The sequence below is a fragment of the Mustela nigripes genome, chromosome 16 (assembly GCF_022355385.1).
Source record: "Mustela nigripes isolate SB6536 chromosome 16, MUSNIG.SB6536, whole genome shotgun sequence".
Lineage (NCBI taxonomy): Eukaryota > Metazoa > Chordata > Mammalia > Carnivora > Mustelidae > Mustela > Mustela nigripes.
The window spans coordinates 53798989-53812992 of NC_081572.1; the positions used below are offsets into that span (position 1 = coordinate 53798989).

The window sequence follows — 14004 nt, forward strand, 5'->3', positions numbered from 1 at the left end:
CGTAGTGATTTCCAATTTCCCCCAAACCACCCAAATCACTGATTGCTATATAAAATGAGAGCGGAACAAGGTTTGGGGGTGATGGGCCATGTCGCCAGTTTGTTTGTATTTTTCCCCCTCCAAGGACATTCTTTTGCTCCCCCCCCCCCCCCCCAATGATGCTATATGGAAAATGTGTTCTCTGGGAGAACCTGGAGTTTGGTCTTTTCAAAATATGGCTTTATTAGGAATGTGGCAGCTTTTGAGAGCTAAGGAGTCCTCTTGATGTTGGGGCAGAAAAAAACGTTTCAAAAGAGGAGCAAGAAAAGATTGGTATTTTGAAAGAAAAGTGGGAGAAAGAAAAATGGAGGTGGACCCCCAAGTCCCTTCCCCCCAAAATAGCTGGACCCCCATAAATCATCAACCTGTTGTAGGAACCCCTGGTATTTATTCTCATGACATATGAAACAAGGGTTTCTAGCACTGTCTGAATGATCCCTGGTACGGCTTCCTGAAGCTAGAGATAGCCTTCCCAACTACTCACGGGGTCACCTCCAGTCCTTGAAACTAAAGGGGGTTGTGTTGGGGAACCTTCCATGGCAAGAGGTTTGGGGTTTTGTTTGCTTTAAGGTTCTCAGCTGTTTCATGGTGTTTATGACCATGGAGACAGCAGGAGTGACCTGGTGACTGGTTGACCAAGAGGGAAATTCTCAGTGGGGTTCTGTGGACCAAATGTGGGTTCTTAGCTGTGACCAAATAGTCCCGGGTTCCTGGACTGGAACCACCTCAAGAGGGTAGCTTTGAGGCCGAGTTGATTCTCTTTCCCTGGGAATGGATGGGTTCTGTCCCTCTCTCCTACCTCGAGAACCTAAGAGGGGCCTGATTTCTGTTTAAAGACAGGGAGGGAGGCTGGGAAGCAGCCTCCACCATGGGTCTACTCTCCAGAAACACCGATGGTTAAGCTACAGTCCCTGTACCCCAGAAGAGCCCCACTTCCATTCCGCACTGTGTCTAATAAACCCATGAGAGAGGCTTCCATGATGTGAGACTATGCCCGGACAATGTCCGAGAAAAATCATGGGCTACAAAAATATTGGTATTCGAAAAGGCAGTGAATTTTTTTTTTTTTCTTTTTGGCATTTCTGATCTGAGAAAGCACATCTCTGAATGCATTGCTGAAATCATTGAGAGTAACTGACTGCGATTTGCTCTCGTTGCTGGTCACAGACATCTCCACTGTTTCTTTGCAATTCCCTCCTCCTCTTTTTGGACGATAGGAGTGCATTGGGGATTGTGTGTTTTTCCCCCCGTGAAATCCCCACTGGCCTCCCTTAGCGCCTCTGCCCAGGCAGTCTACCACTGCTGTAAGTGGAGGTCCATGGGGGAATTCAGATTGAGATCCGTGACATCCAGGAAATCAATGTTGAAGATGCTGGGGCCGCCCGTGCCGAGGGAGCTAAAGCTTGGCGTGGAGCTTGGTGGCGTGAGGTCCAGCCACTCCATGGTCTCCCAAGGAGACTCGGTGAAGCTTAGCTGTAGCCCACTGCTGTCCACGGAGGAGGGGGAGAACTGAGTCTGCATTGGGGACAGGGGGCCTGGCAAGATCTCATGGGTGCTGAACAGGTCTTCCGCAGCCTTCCCAGAGAATCCATCCATTATCCCATCGAAAGGAGGCTCTTCACTCCCGATTTTCAGCAGGGCAACATCGCCCACCTTCCCTAAGGGGCTCTGGGAGTTTAGTAAGACTTCAAGGTGCTCATCGCTGTCGGCGCCGTAGTGATCGAAGGAGAGGTGGCCCCCCGAAGAGGAGGGTTTGGGCAGGGCAGCTGGGGAGCTTCGGGAAGACCCAGGTATCTTGGGGACTTTTTGAAGACACGAATGATCATCTCTAGCATCAGCTGGCATTTCTGTTGGCAAAACATGATGGGAACTGTTAAACCATTTCAGGTTCCGCCATAGGGATCTTCGGGAGGAAGGAGTCATGCTTAGACACGAGACGGACATGTGTCTCCGGCTGTCATCCAGTCTCATCCCTAAAGAGCCCTATCTGTGTCCAGTTCTCCCTGGTCTCTCTCCAAGCCCTTTTTTCTGGAACTTCCACTCTGATCCAGCCACCTCGCAAAGCAGGTGCCTTCACCCGCTCCTTCACTGACATCTGGCTGTCCCCCGAGGACACTGCATCCTCCTCACACCCACAGGCGGGGCTCATTGACTTCAGAGCCAGAAGAGGAGTCAGTCACTGGGTGCCATGCCATGTCACTTTCTGATTGTCGGCCTGCCTCCTCCTCATGGCTCCTCAGTGGTTCTGAGGGTCACTCGGCTCTCCCTGCTCAACCCGCGTCTCCCGGTCTCTCTCCTGCATCCAATGAAAACAACTCCCCAGTTCCCTGCCTTTCCTGCTTCAGCTCTTGTCCTTCCTATGACTTCAGCATCCTAGGAAGTGACTTGACTGTCTACTGGCCTCTAGTGCCTTGACATCCTACCCCCCCCCCAACTCAATGGGTTCCTCCATTCCCACTCTGTTGTACACCCTGGACTCTGTCATCCCCAAATACTACATCCCCCTGAAAGGCACGATCTCTCGCTCTCTGTCCTTCTCTCCCATCCCTCTAGTTCATATATGAAGCACCCCACGACAGCAGTTTCTTATCCACCTGGGGCCACTCCAACCTACTGACTCTACTTCGTTCTCCAGCCATCAGTCCCCCTGGCTCTGCTCCATCATTATAGCTGCTGTCTTATAAATATTCTCTATCCCCTGGCTCTTTTCTCCTTGTACCATACTCCCTTGGCAAAACCCCACACCTAGGGACACCTGGGTGGCTCATATGGTTAAGCTTCTGCCTTCAGCTCAGGTCATGTTCTCAGGGTCCTAGAACTGAGTCCCGCATTGGGCTCCCTGCTCAGCAAGGAGCCTACTTCTCCCTCTCCATCTGCCTCTCTCCCTGCTCACATTCCTTCTCCCTCCTCCAAATAAGTAAAATCTTAAAAAGAAAAAAGCCCACACCTGGATAAATCTTAGTTCCAAAAGAAACATGACACAATGGAGCTGACTGGTCTCACTTTAAATGTATGACAACAGACCTACCAATTGCACTTAATATAACCTAGCGTCCTGTGTTTCTCCAGAAAATTCATCTGTGATTGATTTATAACTGTCCTCAAATGATGTTTCTGTCCTCAAATCTCCTATGCTCCCCTCCAGTGCCCTTACCTTTACTGACCTGACCATATAATTCATTAAAAATAGAAAGGTGTCTTGGGGTATCTGGGTGGCTCAGTCAGTTGGGAGTCCCACTCTTGGTTTCAGCTCAGGTCCTGATCTCAGGGTTGTGAGATGGGGCCCGTGTCGGGCTCTGCCTTCCGCAAGGAGTCTGCTTATCCCTCTCCCTACCCCTCTGTTCCTCTCCCTGCTCACTCTCTTATTTAAAAAAAAAAAATACATATAAGGATGTCTGATATCACCCTCTCCTCTTATCCATATAAAAATACATCAGCCCATCTTTTCCTTCTTCCTCTTGCTACGAGGGAGGAACTGCCAGTTTACTTGCCTGCTGTGCGTTCTGCCTTCCCTGACTCACAGGCTCCACAAAGGTTGGACTTGGTCGGAGCAGTACTGAGCCCCGGACAATGCCGGGCCCTGCCTTCTCCAAATTTTCAAGGTTGTTATTGAGAGGCTCAGACCTGAGGTTTTTGTTTTTTTGTTTGTTTTGGTTTTTTTTCCCCCATCTACATGTTCTCCTTACACGACCTTATTCATCTATGTGGTTTCAGATTCTGGGCACATACCATGTAATTTTGAAAAAATAAATGAATGACTAAAAAGGAGGCAAAAACAACATGTCGATCTTTATCTTTTCTTTTCTTTTTTTTTCTTTTATGGTCACAAGCTGGAAGGACATCTAAGCATGAACGGACCATCCAGCAGGAGGTCAGGAATTGAATTTCATTTTGAGTAGGTAGCACAAAACTTGCTTTGTCTGTTCTCCTCTTATTATTATTATTAAGAGGATAGGGAGATTGGGATTAGAAAGGCAAAGAGAAATGGAACGGCAAGGGAAAAAAAACTTGGGCAAATAGACCACAATGAGGATGCAAACTGGTAACATGATTGGTGGCCCAGCTCGGAGGACAGAGGGACAAGGTCAGGGAGGAATCCCCCACTGGGTCTTCTTTCATCTGCTCCAATGTGGACGGCGAGCTCACATGAAGTGACACTTGACCCCCTCTTGGTTTTGGGGTCTGACTTCCAGCAAGCACCTGACGTTGGTCCTAAGGTTCACTCCCCAGAGCACGAGCAGGTGCCGACCCTCCCCAGGGGCAAGACACAGGCGGTCTTACCTCCACTTTCAATGAGGACGTCCAGGAGCTCATCCATCTGCTGGCTCCGAGTCATTTGCTGTTGCCAATTAAGCAGAGGGGAACAGAGAAGTGAGAAGGTTGGCCCCCTCTTCCGCGGGAGTGCGTCAGAAGCAGCACGACGGACTTTGTGAGCTAGGTTTGGTTAAGGTGGGTTTTCCCCCTTAATTCTGATAAAACACAACATAGAATCTACCATCTTCATCATCTTTAAGCACACAGTGTGGTCACATGAAGTACGCTACGTTCACATCCTGTGACCGTTCCTACCATCTGTCTCCAGGACTTTCTCATCTTCCCCAATGGCAATGCTGTCCCCACGAAACGTGAGCTCCCAGCCCCTGGCGATTACCATTCTGCTTTCTGTTCCCATGAATCGGGCGACTCTAGAGACCTTGGAGAAGTGGGGTCACTCAGTGTATTTCCTCTTATTACTGGTTTACTTCACTCTGTAATATCCCCCTGTGCCCCCATGTGTCAGAATCGCTTTCCTTGTTAAGACTGACTCGTATTGGGGGCGCCTGGGTGGCTCAGTGGGTTAAGCGTCTGCCTTCAGTTCAGGTCCTGATCCTGAGGTCCCAGGATCAAGCCCCTAGTTGGGGCTCCCCTCTTAGCAGAGAGTCTGCTTCTCCCTCTGCCTCTCTTCCCACTTGTGCCCTCTCTCTCTCTCTCACATAATAAAATATTTTTTAAAAGACTGGGTAGGATTAATTGGATGTATTCACCACATTTGGGCTAACCATTCATCTACGGATGCCCCCCAGGTTGCTCCCGCAGTTTGGGAATAATGCCGCCGTGAACAGGACTTGAACTTGCTGACCGCGCGATTAAAGCCCAGTGTTCATCTCAGATGGGGAAACTCCGGGAGGAAACAATCCAGCACAGGAGAAGGGGAGAAGGCAGAGTGCGCCCCAGGAGAGCCCTTCAGAGTGAGCTTGGCGGGGAGGCTTCCACCCCAAGAACAAGGTTGCTTCTGCTGCTTCTTTTTTTTTTTTTTTTTTAAGATTTTGTTTATTTATTTGACTGAGAGCGAGAGAGCCCACAGTCTTCTCTGCCTGCCTCACACACCTGCTATGCACACCCGGCACCTTTCTGCAGTGGCCCATTCTCACCGAGGGGCCCCCGACACACACAGTGTCGCCATCTACGAACTACATGGAGGTGAATAATGAAAAACAAGATCCGTTTAGGCAACCTGTTTCCCTCCAGAAAACAAATCTTCCTAAGTTACCTGCTTGACGGCATCTTCATAGGACGGAGGCTGCGTTATCTCTGGAACGGTTGAAGTGGACTTGGAAAACGTTGGAGATGGAATGGAGAACTTTGGCCCCGTCTTCTCAGAAGAAGAGTGTAAACCAGCCATCTGTGGAGGTACAGTGCAGAGAAAGAGAGTCAACTCGTGGGGTCACAGACGGTACGGCTTCTGTTTTATAAACTCCAGGCTCGAACCTGGAACAACTGATTGGAGGGGGAACAAAAGAGAGCTAGGGTTTAGAAAACAACCTCGATATACTGACAATGGTACACATCATGGGTCTTCTACGGACAAAGGCACATAGCATGGGCGCGTTGTGGGCGTACCCAGAGGCATGTTAGGATGGGAAACTGACAGACTCCTTTCCCCCTCCAGGATGAACCCTCTTCGGTTAGGAGAAAAGCCAATAAAGTAAGACTCCAGTCCGATAGGAAGAAGTCCATCACCCCGGGAATTCCCAGAGTACTTACCCCACCCCAGAGCATTTCACTCCTAACCAAGTGCATTTGCAGAGAGGGGGCGCCGTTGCCGGGCTATGTCTTCAGGAACCAGCCTCGTGTATGGTGAGTGCTTTATGAAGTGCCCGGGCCCTTTTAGGGCACCCACCCGTGATTTCCACCTGCTGCGATGTACTACGACCTCCTCCTTTTTCCACCGAGAGTCTGCACTGTGACTCGAACTTCCTGCACCTTTCTCTACCTTTCCACATCTCCGCATACCTTCCTCTTTCCCGCGCATTATTTTCCCACACGCCTCTATTCCGATCTTCGACTGCACGGAAACTGGTGCGTTTGCCGTGTCATTTTCACCAACAGACCACATTCATGTTCATCCTTGAGATTCCCAGGATGACCCCCAGCAACGGCTCCTCGGAACACCCTAACTTCCACTGGTACATCCATGTCAATCTGTTTCCAGTGAATTTGTTTTTACCTAAGATGTCATTTATTTCCGCCTTTGGACCCCCTCATTTGGAGGACAAGACCACAGAAGAGGGAAAGAGGCAGAGTTTAAACCCTTCTCCAGGTGCCTACCTTTTGCTGGACCCCTGGGCTTTTGGGACGAGGGGTGCCCCCAGCACCATGACTGCTGTCCGCCTGGGCTCCAGAGAAAGAGGGGTGCAGGCTGGAGGGCTGGGGAGAGAAGCTCGCAGGCCGGCTCTCATGCGCCCCTGAGTTCTGGAAGGAAGAAACAGCCAATGAGGCGGCCTCTGCTAACACACTTGAGAGCTTTTGCTGAGACTCCTGGCCCCTTCCCTGGTATCTTATGTTTTCAACTCTCCCTAGATACCATGACCAGTCTCCAATCTGGATTCGTATGCATCACCCATTGTTTAAAAGCCTTCCATGGCTCCCGTGCAACCACAGCATAGGGTCTGCACCTGTAACCAGTGTTCTAGATGCTCCAGGCTGGGTACCATTTCCTTTAAGAGCGTGAATTCTATTCATCCCTCCCCAAACCTCCCTCTGCATGCCTTGCACATTGGACCTCCCTATCTTTTCCTGCATGGAATGTTCTTTTCCCGACTCCTGTTTGTTAACACTGCCCTTCTCACTGAGTCCCACCCCTCTGCAAAACCTTCCTGCCCTCCCCCCCTCCAAAAGACCTTCCTGGACCTTCCTAGCCCTTCATGACCCATGTGCTTCCCCCACCTTCCCCAACTCTTCGTGCCGCATATGACGCCAGAAGCATCCATCAGGCATGTTACTCTATATCGCTCTTTATCCTTTTAACTTGGAATTGTTCGTGTCCCCAAGGAGTGCTCTCTAAGCTGTGAACCACTGCACAAATGCTAGTTCTTCATGTTTCTACCCACATCGTTGGGATGGTCTTAGGGTCCCGAGCTGTGTTTCCAGGACTATTTTTACCTTTGTTGCCTAGGACACCGGGATGATGATGAAGTAAGCTTCATCAACAGGGATGATAACCCTTGGGATGTCCCAGTCCCCTCCCAGGGTGCCCACTCAGAAGCAGGCGCCATTCACTTGAATGTGCTGTCCGAGGCTGTAGAAAACAGATTCCCCTTGTCCAAGGCCGCAGGCCAGAGAACATTCAGTGGGAAAAGGGCACGCCCTTTAGCATCAGAAAACCCTGGGTTCCTGTGACCCTGGGCTCCTGGGTTAACCTCCTCGAGCTTCTCTTTCTTCCATGGTTAAGTCAAGAATAGAGAACTGGAGCTCATAGCGTTGTGACAATTAAGGAGAGTACTTAAGGAGAGGCAGGCCTCTCCATACTGGTCACCTGGCAGGATCCAATCCTGTGGATTTTCTTCCCATTTCCTTCCTCATGAGGTAGATTTGAGAACTTGTGATGACGAAATTTTCTGTCTCAGAGAGCCTTAGGTAGACTTTCCTAATGATTTTTTAGCTTCGAGGACAAGGGAAGTCTCTGATGCTCCCCTGGGTCGAGTCTTTGTACTAGTTGCTCCTGTAAGCCGTCCCTACAAAGCCTCTCATTCAGCTCCAGCCACAGTGGCCTCCTTCCTGGTCCCTGAACACCCACCCACGACTCCCACCACAGGGCCTTTGCCCTTGTTGTCTTTCCGTTGCCTGCAATGCCTTCCCCCCAAATATTCACCAGGCGCTCTCCCTCACTGCCTCCAAAGATTGGCTCAAATGGCCCCAGACCTTTGACTTAACGTCGCAAATCTGAAATGCTCCATCACCACCCCTCCCTGCCTTTTCTCCATAACATCTATCATCCTCTAGAGGCGCCTGGGTGGCTCAGTGGGTTAAGCATCTGCCTTTGGCTCAGGTCATGATCCTGGGGCCCTGAGGTCCTGGGATCAAGCCCCACATGGGGCTCTCTGCTCTGTGGGGATCCTGCTTCTTCCTCTCCCCCCTGCTCATGCTTTCTCTCTCTCTAAAAAATAAAATCTTAAAAAAAAAAAAAAAGATCTACCATCTTCTAATACATTATACATTTTACATGTTTATTTTATTTACTGTCTATCTTCCCATGAGAAGAGGGACTTTTGTTTGGTTAGTGCCTGGCACATTGTAGGTGCTTGGTAAATATTTGCACTCAGCACACCACTAATGGAGATAATAGTAACTTTCCGTTGGCGCTCTTGATAGACTGGTTTGGCCTATGGTAAGGCTTTACCCCGAGGAGTCCCAACAACAGGGGATGGCAATCTGGCCCACTGCCTGTTTTTATAAATAAAGTTTTATTGGAGCCCAGCCACGTGCATTCCTTTACAAGTTACAGTTGTCTATTCATGATACAAGGGTCCTACTGAGTTGCCAGACTCAGGCACCCAGGGCCCACAAAGGCAACACGTTCATTTTCTAGCCCTTTACAAGACAATTTTGCCAACCTCCACCTGGGAGAAGAGAGTCCCGTCTACTGCCAAGACCAGAGGCTGCTTTGGGCTTCTGGTAAACCCTGCCCATTAAAACTCCCAATGTCAGCTCTTCATCCTTTGCCAGGCCACCCCCCCCCCTTGCAGGAAGCTGGGTGCTGGCTGGGGAGGGGGGGCCTGGGGGCGGGAGCTCTTACCTGTGCAGCGCACACCTGGCTGACAGGTGAGGAGATCCTGTGCCCTTCCCCCGGGGCGCCCGAGGAGGAGGGCAGGAAGTAATGGTTGTTGGGTGACGGGGGCAAACTGATGTGCTGCGGGCTTTTGACAGCGCCCAGCGGCGAGTGCTGCGGGGAGCACTGGGGGCTCAGGAAGGTGGAAGGCAGCGCGTCGCTGTGGCCCGAGGCCTCGGCGCAGGGAGCAGGCCCCAGGGGCCGGCGCCCGGCCGCTTCGCCCGCCTGCACTTGGCCCTCGGCCCCCTGGCCTTGCCTCTTCCCGGGTCTCTGCTGCGGCGCGAAGGGGCAGCTGGGCACGGCGTCCTCCTGCTTGATGGGGACGGCCAGGAAGGGCGGCGGCTTCTCGGGGCCGCCGGCCCTCTTGTGCTTCTGCAGCTGCATCCGGAGCTCCTCCACGTGGCGCTGCTCCTGCTGCAGCTTCCAGGTGAGCTCGTTGATGACCTTCTGCTTCTCCACCAGCATCTTGTCCTTCTCCGAGTCCCGCCCGTCCGGCTCGGGCGCCAGCGAGCCCCCGCCCAGGCCGCCCAGCAGGCTCTCCTCGGCGCACGCGTGCACCGGCGACGGGTGCAGGCAGAGGGACGGGGACGCGTCGTTGAAGGTGTCGGGCAGGGACCCCGCTCCCGACAGGTCGGACGAGGCGGGCGAGATCGGTGGGCTGGAGCTGGTGCTGCCGAAGTGATAGAAGCCGTTGGACAGGGCGCCGGCGGACGGGGACGACTGGTAGCCGGGCAGCGCGCCGCTGGGCGTCACGGGAAAGGTGACGGTCGTGATGTCCCCGAAGTTGGCCACGGGGTTTCCCGCACAGTCCTGGAAGGGCCTCAGCCGGTCCATGAGGGCCGTCTTGGTGCCTGACACGGGCAGACCCCGGATTCGGAGCTGCTGTCTCAATTCCGAGACCTACAGAAACCAGGGCGCGGTTAGTGGCTGTTCAAGGACAATCTTAAAAAATATTGTTACATTTGCTCTAAAACATCACCGGTGGAACTGCACAACGTCCGCTTTTCTATCACTCGCTTACAATTCCCTCCCCTCCCCTGGGGCTCGATAGGGTTTTGCACCATGCTTTTCTGTGCGGTGCTTCCCCTGCACGATCCCGGAATCCTACAAAGGGACAGCCCACTTGAAACCACATGAACATAGAGGTCGCCTACCCTACCGGCTTCCAACCCCCACTCTGGTCCTCGCCCCATTCTGTAGATGAGAAGACTGATGTCTGCCGGGGTTTAGCCATCAGCTGGCAACCAATCATCCCAAAGCACACTGGGTCTTCTGCTCTGAGGCCACTGCTCACCCTCCCAGGCTCTCTCTGTCCTCTGTTCTCCAACTTGAGCAGGTGCAGGAAACGGGCCATGTGCATTTTTAACAGGTTCCCAGGGAATGTTGGTGCCACTGGTCCCGGGACCCAGTTTTGAGAACCATGGTTCTACATTATCACTTAGGTCCTGTTTTTTGTTTGTTTGAAGATTTATTTGAGAGAGCGAGCGAGCTAGGCTGAACCGGGGGAGGTGCAGAGAGAGGAAGAGAGAGAGAATTTTAGGCAGATTCTCCCAATGAGCATGGAGTGGGACACAGAGCTTGATCCTAGATCATGACCTGAGCTAAAACCAAGAGTCAGAGACTCAACCGACTGAGCCACCCAGGCACCCTACTTTACGTCCTAGTTTTAATAACGGGCTAGATGATAGTCATAGACTGAGAAAGAATGTAATGCAGGGAGTCCCTCAGTTCAAATCCTGACCTTGCCTCTTTCCAGTGCAGAGTCCGCTCTGTGCCTCGGTTCCCCTTCTGTAAAATGGAGACGGTATACCGACCTGATATGTTTTTGTGAGGCCTGAAACGGCTTAACAGTTGTAAAGTGCTTGGAATAGTGTCTCGCAAATGGTTAGTGGGGTGTAAGCGTTTGCCATTATGATGTTGATTCACGTGTGATAATTTCATCCCTGCATTTTTTATAATATTCATAAATGATGAGCTATAGCTATCTAAAAATAGCTGTACTATATTAAAACTAAATTAATGGTAGTGCCTATGAATGATGGAATACCAGAATCCATGTACTCTGATGTTACATACGAGAATGAATAATTGCTGATGGTATATTACTTTTTCTTGATTTTTAAAATTTATTTGGGAGAGAGAGAGAGGGAGCATGAGCAGGGGGAGGGACAAAGGGGGAAGGGGAAGCAGATTGCCCGCTGAGCAGGGAGCTGGATGCGGGACTTGATCCCAGGACCTTGAGATCATGACCTGAGTGGAAGTCAAACATTAACTGAGCCACCCAGGCGCCCCTGTTTATGGTATATTTTTAGGTGAAAAATAGCTTAAATTGCTTGATTCTATTTTCCTAAGAATTATATAAGTTTATATGTGTGTATATATTTAAATGTATGCTTGCAGATGAAAATATGTGGATAAAGATAGACTAAAATGTTAACAATGGTTCTCCTTATCTCTAACACCCTAAATAGGTCACAGAAGATATTACTTTTATAACTGAAACAGGAAACATTAAATATCCAAGTGTCAATAATTCCATAAAACAGCTAGAAGAATGTATAGGGAGACAGCCTTCTGATATTCTGTACGGAAGGCTCTTTTGAGCCCAAAAGCAAAGAAAGCTATCCTAAAAATAAGACAAAAATAAAAAATCCCTCTAAGTCAAAAACACCAAAAAGAAAATGCAAATGCAGATAGCAGTGTCAGACAGAAATAATCACAGGACAAGTAATAAAGTGTTAGTAAGCTCGATGTACCAAGGTTGCTTTAACAAACCCCCAATATAAACCAACACTTCAAAATGGATAATGGGTGTGGTCAACTTGCCACAAACAAAAGATGTATTTTTAAAAATTTATTTATTTGGGAGAGAGCAAGAGCAAGAGGGAGAGAGAGAGAGCCCAAGCAGGGGAGAGGAGCAGGGGGAGACAGAGAAGCAGGCTTCCCGCTGAGCAGGGATCCCTATATGGGACTCGATCCTAGGACCCCTGGGTCATGACCTGAGCCAAAGGCAGACACTTCACCAACTAAGACACCAGGAGCCCCTTTTATTGGCCATTAAAAAAAAATGTATCTTTTGTGGGCACCTGGGTAACTCAGTCAGTAAAGCATCTGCCTTTGGCTCAGGTCATGATCCCAAGGTCCTGGGATCCAGTGCCGCACTGAGCTCCTTGCTCGGCAGGGGGGCCCGCTTCTTCCTCTCCCTCTGTTGCTCCCTCTGCTTGTACGCGCTCTCTCTGTCAAATAAATAAAATCTTTTTAAAAGATTAAAAAAATAAAAAATGGCCAATAATGGACATGTACCAGCATTAGTAACCCAAATAAAACAATTATGGACATATTTTTGCACTAATGAAATTGACAAAGGAATTAAGAATACTTTGTGTTAGGGAAGTAGCAGCAAAAATAAGCCAATAAAAATGTTTTTTAAGAAAGTTCCTTAAGGGATGCCTGGGTGGCTCAGTGGGTTAAACCTCTGCTTTCGGCTCAGGTCATGATCTCAGGGTCCTGGGATCGAGCCCCGCATCGGGCTCTTTGCTCAGCAGGGAGCCTGGGTACCACACCCCCTGGCCCCCGCCGCCTGCCTCTCTACCTACTTGTGGTCTCTCTGTCAAATAAATAAATAAGATCTTTTAAAAAAAAAAGTTCCTTAATACCTTGCTATTTCAAGTGTGGTCCTTAGACCACCAGCTCCAAGGACATCTGGGAGCATGTTAGGAATGTGGACACTCGGGCCCCCTCCCCACAGCTACTGTATCAGAACCTGTATTTTACCCAGAGCCCCGGGTGATCCAGTGTGTATAGTCATGACAGATAAATGCCTCAGCCCACTGCTTCTGGCAAGTAGACCGGCATAGACGTTCAGGACAGAAATTTTTACAATATGTATTCTTTGGCAAGAACTTTAGTTTTTTTTTTCTTCTTCTTCCTTTTTTTAAAGTAGGCTCTGTGTTCAATACAGGGGTCGAACTCATGATCCTGAGATCAATACCTGAGGTCAAGAGTCAGACGCTCTACTGACTGAGCCATCCAGGTGCCCCTGGCAAGAACTTTAAAAAAAGTTAATATGTTTTGGTTCAGGAATTCTACTCCCAGGAATTTAGCCTGGAGCAGTAATCGGATACATTAAAACAAATTTATGTACGAATTATATATATATATATATATATATATATATATATATATATATATATATTTTAAGATTTTATTTATTTATTTGACAGAGAGAGATCACAAGTAGGCAAAGAGGCAGAGAGAGTGGAGGAAGCAGGCTCCCTACCGAGCAGAGAGCCTGATGTGGGGCTCGATCCCAGGACCCTGGGATCATGACATGAGCTGAAGGCAGAGGCTTTAACCCACTAAGCCACCCAGGCGCCCCACAAATTATATTTTTAATAGCAAAATTGGAAACCAAGTTAAGTGTCTGACAGAGGACTGTTAACTAGGTGGTAGAATGATATGCTATGAAAAATAAAAATTCCAGGATGCCTGTGTGGTTCAGTTGTTTTAAGTGTCTGCCTTCAGCTCAGGTCATGATACTGGGGTCCTGGGATGGAGTCCCCCATCAGGCTCCCTGCTCAGCGGGGAGCCTGCTTCTCCCTCTGCCTGCCGCTCCCCCTGCTTGTGCTCAGTCTCTCTCTGACAAATAAGTAAATAAATGAATAAAGAAAAGCTTAAAAAAATAAAAATTTCATTGAATATTGCAAATTATGAAAAATGCTTATGATATATTAAACAAAAAAGCATGCCAGAAATTCATGTTCACAGGATTATCCTAGAGCAATAATTTTTAAATTTTTTTCAACAATAATTGTCCACCTGTATTTTAAATTTATAGGGAAATATAATCTGCAATGCTATCTGTGGGTCAATTATCT

General features: G+C 49.4%; 1 protein-coding gene across 1 annotated transcript in view; it reads right to left on the reverse strand.

Moving 5' to 3' along the window:
• Window positions 1-956: 956 nt before the first annotated feature.
• The window catches only part of MYOCD (myocardin), a 95506-nt gene continuing 82458 nt past the window's right edge, over window positions 957-14004 (reverse strand). The window contains exons 10-14 of the mRNA XM_059378496.1: window positions 9095-10027; window positions 6628-6771; window positions 5570-5701; window positions 4321-4378; window positions 957-1886 (exon numbers count right to left, since the gene is read on the reverse strand). Coding sequence (XP_059234479.1) covers window positions 1333-1886; window positions 4321-4378; window positions 5570-5701; window positions 6628-6771; window positions 9095-10027 — 1821 coding nt within the window. The 3' untranslated portion in view covers window positions 957-1332. The remainder of the gene's footprint in view (window positions 1887-4320; window positions 4379-5569; window positions 5702-6627; window positions 6772-9094; window positions 10028-14004) is intronic.